The sequence below is a fragment of the Notothenia coriiceps genome, unplaced genomic scaffold (assembly GCF_000735185.1).
Source record: "Notothenia coriiceps isolate Sejong01 unplaced genomic scaffold, NC01 NC01_scaffold00029766, whole genome shotgun sequence".
NCBI lineage: Eukaryota > Metazoa > Chordata > Actinopteri > Perciformes > Nototheniidae > Notothenia > Notothenia coriiceps.
The window spans coordinates 66043-75481 of NW_011362467.1; the positions used below are offsets into that span (position 1 = coordinate 66043).

Genomic DNA, 9439 nt, shown 5'->3' on the forward strand with positions numbered 1-9439 from the left:
CCACACACACACACACACACACACACACACACAATACTCTTCCCTCATGGCGTGGATAATAAGAAAATAACTTTCTTCACCGCAGCTGGTTAATACAAGATTTTCTGCATCACAGCCTTTTCACAGTGGGATTGAGACTACAAATTAAACATTGGAATGGAAAACACAACGGAAAGCTGAATGAAAGAGCATACAGGGCTTAATTAGTTATTAAATATATATCGGAGATTAGAAAAGTTGTAATTGGAAAATATTACATTTTTCAACACTCTCATCTCACGTTTGAAATAATGAAAATACATGGATTACACCTGGTTCACTATATACGATCCACAGGAAGTATCATCATATTCATCAGAATGGAAGGGTATGCAAACTCTTCACAAAATCACTTCCGCCACCAGGTTGCAGATTAAAAGTTCCTGTGAGGTGACAATGCTAACACGATCAGAATAAAAACGCTTTCTTTAGGGTATAGAAACGTTTTTTCAGTGCATTATAGCGCATCAGCGCATCCATCGCTACATCTGGGACCCAGGAGATCGCGCCATAGGAGGAGATGACCTACCACGCCGGCAATGGACCACACTAAACCGCCTACGAACTGGGGTCGGTCGCTTCAAAACATCAATGAAGAAGTGGGGCCTGGCAGACAGTTCTTCATGCGAGTGCGGTGACCCTGAACAAACTGCCGAACATATAATAACCACCTGCCCTTTATATAGACCACCCTCGGAAGCCAGCCTCTTCGACTTAGGACCAGAGATGCGGGCATGGCTACACGACACCGAGTTGGACCTCTGACGTTACACGAAAGAAGAAGAAGAAGTGCATTATCTTTAGTGGACCAGTTTGACATGTCGAAGAGGCCTTACAATTTACAGGCCTTAAAAATACATTTTCCCTTCGTTGTATCTGAGAGTGCTTGAAGAAAATGTCTTCTCTTTAGTAAACGTTGGTGATTTGCTTACCATGAGCTATGAAGTAGTTATGAAAGGACAAAATGCCGAAAAAATAAGTAAGAAATCTTGAAGACAGAAACTTTCTTTGAAATCGTCAGTTTACCGGTGATAAAAGGCAGACAGTTTAATGATCCTTACCCTTGTGCTGAAAGCCCTGAAAGGACTGCTGTCTGCATGTTCAATGGGGTAGGTTATGTTGAAATCATGGCCACAGGTGCCAGGAGCGAAATTGAGGTGTTCAGCTGTGTAGATCCAGTGAGTCCCATCGGAGTGATCAGCAGATGGTTCCAGTACATAGGATTTGCCTTCAAGAGTTATGAAACCCCTGAATAGAAAGGAAACGTAAGACAATTCTGTTCATGTTTTCAGAATTCAAACACTGGTATTGTGCAGCAAATAATATTGTTTAGCAAATCTAGCTGAAATAAAAGTAACAATGGCGTTTGTGTGACAAACTACAGATGCTACATCAATGTGATGACTGCAGTATTATATATAGAGTTCTATATCTTAGAATCCCATTGTTTCCTCCTCCTTAATTTTTCTCATGGTTTAACCGTGGCCTTTCTAATTTAAAGTGACTCATGCAGAGAATCTGGATAAACTCTGAGATTCTCACGGACCTTCAATATTCACAATCCAATGAACTCATACTAACCCCCTCCCAAAAAAGAAGCCTCAGCATTGCCAACATTAAACCAAAAACAATTTGTCTCTGTGAGCCGGGCAATGTGTAGCTCTGTCAAAAACAGTTATGTGCATATATTATTGTGCTCACAGGTTATAGAAAAACTGAAATAAATATTAAAAACAAAGGGCCACAGCGAGGGCTTTACAATCAGGCGAATCATCCGCGGAGGGTGTAGAAGTTTGGCTGGTTTCTGATAACATTCCTGATGGTGTCCAATGATATTACTGCAATCATTACTCCTGTTTGACATCTGCAAACAGAGTGTTTCCAACACAAAAAATCCTCACTTGTCTAAAGCCTTACAATATGTCAACTTTACTGCTTTTCAACAGCATATAAAGACTGACTTCTCAATGTATTAATGTCGCAAAATTAATTATTTACTGGGTTCTGCTGACACGCCATTTCTCAGAGTTGTACACTTGAGACTTATGACTTGGCCTTGAGTCAGACTAAAGGCATAATTTCGGTTTATTACGACCCTGGATTGGATTTTCATAGCTTTGGTGACGATTTTAATGGTTTTGATGTCATTGTGCTGATGAAAATAATTGTTGTGAGAGGTTGTAAACAACAATTTGGAGACTTAATTTGGAGATATATGGAAAATAAGTAACAATGGCAAGTATACATGTATGGGCTGTCTGGCTACTTCTGTAGTTTATCACAAAGGCACTAGACCATTGTTTCTTCCATGACAAAATGAATAAATGTCTGACAGACTAGACTTACTTTATACCAGTACAGGTACTGAGACTGACGTCCGAGTTGACATGTCCCTCCACCTCACCGTGGTAGTAGCAGTTTGCCTGAAGGAGCACAAACAAAACGTTTTTCAGTATTTAAAACTCAGGACAAAGGGATGGGACCACCAGTGTGGCACGAAACATGTCACAGCTGTACCCCCTGATCACCGTGAAATATGACCAGATTGACTCTTTTGTTGCTAGAAAGCAGCGATTCACTCTCCAACAGGCTGATGATAGTTGAAATCTGTGCAGCGTATCATATTTCCCAGCACAATCTTTGCATACGGCTGCATTCCCAGGTACCAGCTTTCAGGGACCACCTGTCAAGCTGCAGAAGGGAGTAACAAAAGTGAAGAAAGCCCATGTTTATTGAACCAGGCCTGGTAGCGAGAGGGTGGGGAGGAAGCGTCTGGTTTAGAGTGAAAACAGCCTTCAGTTACAAGGCCTCGCTCAGGTGAGGTCTAACCAACCCTACTGCCACCCTGTTCTGGAAAACAAGGAAATGAGTTTTACACCCCTCTAAATATAGAGTGCAGGCAGTACATTTAAATGTCCGGCCCAATGCAAGGTGGCTAACCTCGAGAAACTGCTTGTTTCACATGTTCAGAGTCTAAATGAGTTTCTGGTTTTAAAGAGGATCCTTTCCTATTTTTGCGTTACAGCACTTTTTCACAGTGATTCTAAAATTAGACCAAAATAATCAAATTAAAGTGTTCTCACTATAAACAGCATTGATAGTGCCTTTATTGAAGCTGAATCTTTAAGAAAGCCACACACTTAACAGTCCAGAGATTGATTTCCTGGACCTAAACACTTTGGATTGCCAGAAACATGAACCCAAAGGAATGCTAATGTTGCTTAATGTCTGCTAGATACTTTGTTTGTTAAGATTGTGCATTTGCATTAACAACTTTCTACAGTGATAACATGTCAATGGTGTTTTTACAACAAAAAATAAACATTAATACTGCTTTGAGAAATTTGGACATATTCAAAGAACTTAAACATACATTTTGTTGCACAACTAACTGTGTTAAAATACTACAAATAAAAGCCAATTGGACTGGAAAGACTTTATATCACTAAATAATCCATGCAGCACTAACATTTATTCAAACATATTTGGCTATACACTTAATTGTCATATAAACATGATTTTTTTTAGGGACAGGTTGAAAAATGGATTTAGCTATCAAAACAAAAACCTACCGCCCAAAGGACAATATCTTATTTAGAGGACGTTGAATAAACAGACCCAAAGCCTTGAGAGCTTTGTCTGTTTGGCCACTTTCCATATATTTACCTGGAGGTGCACTGAAAGAGAATCATCCATTACAGCAAGGTAAAAAGGCAAAGAAAGGACAGCCCAATACATGAATTATGACATTTTAGTGTAGCAAGGAGGAGCAGGGCTGGATTTAGTGTGCCAAGTTAATGCTACCACCTCATGTTTCTTTGATGAGATCATGACAGTGATGCATCGATATGAAAGATATGAATAGACTTTTTGTTTCGGCAGAAATAAATGAGAAAGGAAAGTGCTTACGCCTTCATATCTGGAATAAGAAAGATTAATAACTAATACCCAGATTATTGTAGGAGGCAAGGTCGGGTGTGAACATCACATTGTTTATCATACTGCATTTATTATTCTAAGTTAACGCTCTAAGAACCATGCTAGTGATTCATATCCCCAGTAGTGTTTGTTACAGCACTCGTTTATTGCATTGTGTGTGGACTTTAGTGAGAAAGGGAGAGGACGAAAACAGGAACCGAGGGAGGGCTGACTCACACTGAAGTCAACCCCAACAGTACCTTACCTTTGACACACTACTGAACCCTCCAGATACTTGCCCAGATCACTATATCAGTCTCCTCCCTGCAGGCAGGATAAATAAATTAACTTTGGATCAGCCTCAAAAAGATCTGGCCGTTTCCATTTAAAAAGACCCTCCCAAGCTGTGGTCATGAGAGAGGAATGAGAGGAAGTACGAAGGTCAAAAGACGTCTGTTAGTTCCCAAGACACTCAGTAGGTAGATACTGGCAGCTAGCCTTCGGTGCGTCCATTCTGTTTTTAATCCACCCATCCATCAAATGCAGAACAGGTGCTCAGAAGATTATGGCTAGGAAATGAATTGATCCAAACGAGGCATAAATGACACTTGAGGATATGCTGCTTTCCTTTGTTTTACATCGTTACTTCATCATTTGGATAGTTTGGGCTTTTTATCCACGAAAAAAACAATCAATATAAAGGCAAAATCTTGGGCTATAGAGTGGTGCAGTGATGGCCCATTTTTGTTAGGCCGACCCGGAAGTAAGCTGCACATGGGTTCCCTCGACAAAAAAGCAATGGGATTTCTCCATAGGATTTTGGAATATTGTACAAAATTAAATCTGTGGAACACGAACCTTTTTGATAAATGCACGTTTTGTTCAGCCGGATAATATCCACATGTCTACCCTACTTTTATAATTTTCGAATCATAAATCTAATCGCCGTAATGACGAGTTCGGCGTAATGACGTACAACGTCATCGACAACTTCTGTAGTCCTATTCAGCCACTTGTTAACAACCATCGTTTTTCAGACACGTAAACTCTTAAAAAATCTCCAGTGGGGTCACTGCTGATGTATTTAATGTCGTAGAACAACACGTGGTCCGTCTCTTAAATTTGTGTCATCACTTCCGGGTTTTAGGACTCGTTCCTGCACCACTCTATTGGACATGGTGATAACATTTTTCACTAACACCAAGTATTTGAAGGACTTAGTGATTAATCTATCTTGATAATGAAGCCCTACACCAATTAGTCCATCCAACCGCTCATTGATGCCATGTGCCAGCTATTGCCTCTCAGTGTCTCCTAAAGTTGACCCGCCTCAACTCTTTCTTTGTCTTTGTCCTTTGGTAACGCGGTAATTCTGATGAGTGACAGAGCCGCTGATGGCACCAGCTCTGGTCTCATTGCAGTCTCAAGAGGAAAGAATTGTTCCTTTCACTATGTGGGCTGGCTATTATTGAATTATATTAATCTCCCCTTTTATGAATTTTCAGCATAAGTAGGCCAGGCATTTTGTACACAGACCTCGCAGGATGTCTATTAATATGCTTTCTGGAGATCTGAACAAAAAATTGACGCTTAATTGCTTTCCAAACAGCAGATGATCAAATCACTGAAATCAGGCAAGCAGGTGGAAGCTTTGAGGCGTAGAAAGTGTTCCACATGGTGCTGCCAAATCATTCTCATTCATTACAGAGTGCTCTACACATAGTTTCCTAATAGTCTCGCTGTTCTCTAACCTGGGAAATGCATGGAACATTTATGGATGCATGAAATGTGTTTTCAAAGACCCATTGTATTTGAAAGCCGAACAGATGAGCTATATTTATTCCTAGCAAATCACAGGAAATTAAGACCAAAACTCTTGTATGGTTGGAGAAATAGGATATAAATTAAGTAAAATATATAATTAATTATCTCATAAACTGCTCAAAAGAGAATATATTTGAAAATTATACATTAGAAAATCTGACGTTGCACCCTGAAAACTATTTTATTCTCTTATCTCAGTTTTACAAGCACGAGTCTTATGACGCAATGATGGGTGATGAATATTTTACAGTAAGTGTGACTTCTGAAGAGCACTTAGATGTTCACTAGTTTAATATATCCGTGCAGAGCTGCGTTACAAAGCATTTTTTGAGATGGTTTGAAGTCCATCCATTATAAAACACATGAGCCGCTTCCTAAATCGGAGTTGGCTCTCTGACCTCTGTTCGCCTTTTATTCCATCAAATATGAATATACTTCCTCATACGCAAGAAGACCCAATTCCTGGCGGTTTAAAAGTGGGTCCAACTGCGGTATCAATGTTTTATTACTTCCTTGCTGACCTTAACAAAAGCACAATGGAGCAGAACCCGACAGGAAGTACGGGTCCACAGCAGCCCGATATCCATAGGAGCTGCTGGGTGGGTAGTGAAGAGAAGTGTCAGCTTCGATAAAGAAACAGAAAATAAAAGGTTCTTAACATACCGTGAAGTTGTCCGAGCCGGTGACTGCAATGCCGTCTTCTAGGTAATGGGTTTCTGTATAGTTACTTGAAAACAGCCCCCTAGAAAGAATAAACAAAGAAAACAAACAGAAATGACCCTCTGGGGCTTTATCCTGAAAAATCAATCACAATGTCTTAGGCCAGACTTGCATGAAAAGTAAACAGTTTGATGTGATTTAAAATGTAACCCTGCTTTAGTATAGATCGAATTGAAGCACCTGTAGGCTACAAGAAAACAAATTAGATTTTTTTTTAAAGGCTGCTGTTACATTTTCTGTTTACTTTCACACCATATGCAAGCACCATAAAGAAGCATCCAATATCAATCCATAACTCATTCCATGTGATATGGTAGAACAGTTATTAGCTCACACATTACAGACAATGGCAAACAATGAGCAGATGGACATAATAGAGTTATCTGATGAAAGCAAGAAGGAGGAGATTATGTTGACAGGAAAGCAGTGAAGGAGTCATTTTTAGTTACAGTCGGGAATCAATAAGACTACGAAGTGACTCTCTGAGGTTACCAAGCGATCCATTTACAGTTTATATCTAGAAAGCTCAATACATCAACACAACGAAACTCTGCTGCGGGCAAACCTTCGCACTGCTCTCTCTTTCTTCCTGTTCACGGGTCACTACCATGTAGGCCAAGAAAGATTACAGCAATACCTTGCTAATGTGATACCTACTGCCTTCTCATTTGTCTTCATCAAAGCAAACTCAATTTTGTTATCTCTACTTCACAATTAAAGCTTTCCAAGGTTTTTACTGTGAAGCAAAGGCTCCCTGTAGTCTTAGTCAACATGATGTTAAAAGCATGTCTTCTGTACATGAAGAGATATGAAAAGAATAAATGCTACCAAGAGATACAAAATGGCATCAGTACTCTAACCAACTTTTAACTGTGGTCGTCCTGATCTTTGGAAAAGAAATTCTAGGAAAATAGGCCATTATGACATATGTGCTAATTCCTTCTAATGGCATTTTCATTCTGCAAGAAGATTTTTTTTAATAAAAACATCTTGAGATAAGGTCCCACTTACTTGTTGATTACAAGCTATAAATCACATCTAATGACCATCATAAGGGAGTTGCTAAGTTGTCACTGAGAAGGTTTAGTTGTTATTAATTGCACTGATAAAACAAATGAGTTGGACATTGTGTATATCATTTATTTGTCAAGCTGCTGTTTTCTACGGTCAATAATTAACCTTTCAATATTTTGTCCCAAAAGCAAATGCATTTACAACTATCTGACATTGCATTTCACAGAATGTTTTAATAGTTACTGATTTGTATCACTAAATCTGGTGTCCTCAAGAGCAGCAAACTACAAACCTTTCAGAGATCCTGAAGAGCTTTCAAGACTTTTTAGGTCATTTATCATTGACACTCAAAAGATTGATTTTGGTATACCACATAACCGCCAAACTGCGCTGAAATGTCACCTTAACGACAATGAACAATGTACAGCACATCTACAATGATGGCTGCCCTTTTTTTCACCTACAGTTGTTACCAAGAAAAAGCTATGTGGACCCCCTCCTGGGCTGATTATTGCAGCATTAGCATGTGTATTTGTGTTCATGATTTGTATACGTGAGGATGAGTGTCCATGTATTGTACATACAGCGAGTACATGTACAGTAATAAACCACAGGACACCAGCAGATGGTTGGCTGGTGCTAATCCACAGCAGAGGAACAAACCTCAGCATGCAGCTGGATTCTCTTACTGACCTCACCGCTGACAACCCAGCTGGGAGTGTCAGCTGTAACAACCTGGGGAGGGGGGTTATTTTGTTTGGGAGCTGTCGGCATGAGATACAATACTTCCCCGCCCTCTAGAACAGAGCCAAAGAGCTGGTAATAATCATTGGATCAAAGCGAGGCCAAAGAGAAGAGAGCGCCAAATAAAATGATGTGTTTCTTCAGTCTTAATTAGGTCTGCACTCTCAGTTGGACAGTCAACCTCAACATCTGCCCACAAGACAGGACAGGACAATCCAGTGTGGTGATTGTGTTTGCTTCAGCCTGTAACACTCTGGGAGAGTCTGGGAATGAAACATGAAAACATGTTGCGGACACATGGAACCAAGAAACTTCACCTTAGTCCAACTGAATCCAACTGAAGTTATTGCACTGTTAGCAATGGTAGATGAAGGTTACTTATATTCCCTTTCTTCATTGTTACTTGCACGTTCTCCAATTTCCTGTAGACTTGGCCATCACTGACATCTCAGAAATAGGACTGAGTGGCATCATACAGATGACTGATCTAAATGTGAGGCCAGTGGTACTTAATGAGAGGTATCCCACTACCATTCTTTGGTTGGTAACCTCAGCCTAGCTGATCTTAACTAAGGTTAACTTAGAGCTAGCATTCTTTGGCTGATAACTCAAATGGAGAGTAGTTTCACAGCACGGGTTGTAATGGGTGCCAACATTCGACAGTTTCCTGGCAACAACGGTTAACCCCTGTGCGTAATGACTAAAGTATTTCCACCATCAATTACCTTGGAAGTGGTTTAAGAATACATGTTTAATGTTCAGTATGAACAGAAGGGAAAAGCTAATCCAATGTTATATGGGCACCTGGCTATTGCTTTGAGACAAACTGATCCCTGAACAGGCTAGAACATGATAAACTACACAAATTAGAGTTGCAATCTGCACTACAAACATGCAATACAGCACAGCACAGAGGTACCATTTACATAATGTAGACAAGGGTTGAAAGAAATGTACAGAAAACATTCTAATGCATGTAACCCAGCGGACAACACCTGTACGTTCATCTCATCCCATTGGGACGATGTACCAATACATCATGCTTCTAATTCCACAAACCACCCGTCCGAGTGACAGCAGCGGCTCAATGTTTATCAATCAGCCGGAAGTTAATGAGGCATGGAAGAAGGGAGGGGATGGGGGGTCTTGCCCCCCATTTACAGAGACTGCCAAGGCACAC

The 9439-nt window shown here is 40.1% G+C and overlaps 1 protein-coding gene across 1 annotated transcript in view; it reads right to left on the reverse strand.

Moving 5' to 3' along the window:
- LOC104959042 (disintegrin and metalloproteinase domain-containing protein 12-like) overlaps positions 1-9439 on the reverse strand; it is a 73216-nt gene that overhangs the window by 34079 nt on the left and 29698 nt on the right. Inside the window, exons 4-6 of the mRNA XM_010786893.1 lie at positions 6445-6523; positions 2386-2462; positions 1101-1287 (exon numbers count right to left, since the gene is read on the reverse strand). Of these exons, the coding sequence (XP_010785195.1) occupies positions 1101-1287; positions 2386-2462; positions 6445-6523 (343 nt within the window). The remainder of the gene's footprint in view (positions 1-1100; positions 1288-2385; positions 2463-6444; positions 6524-9439) is intronic.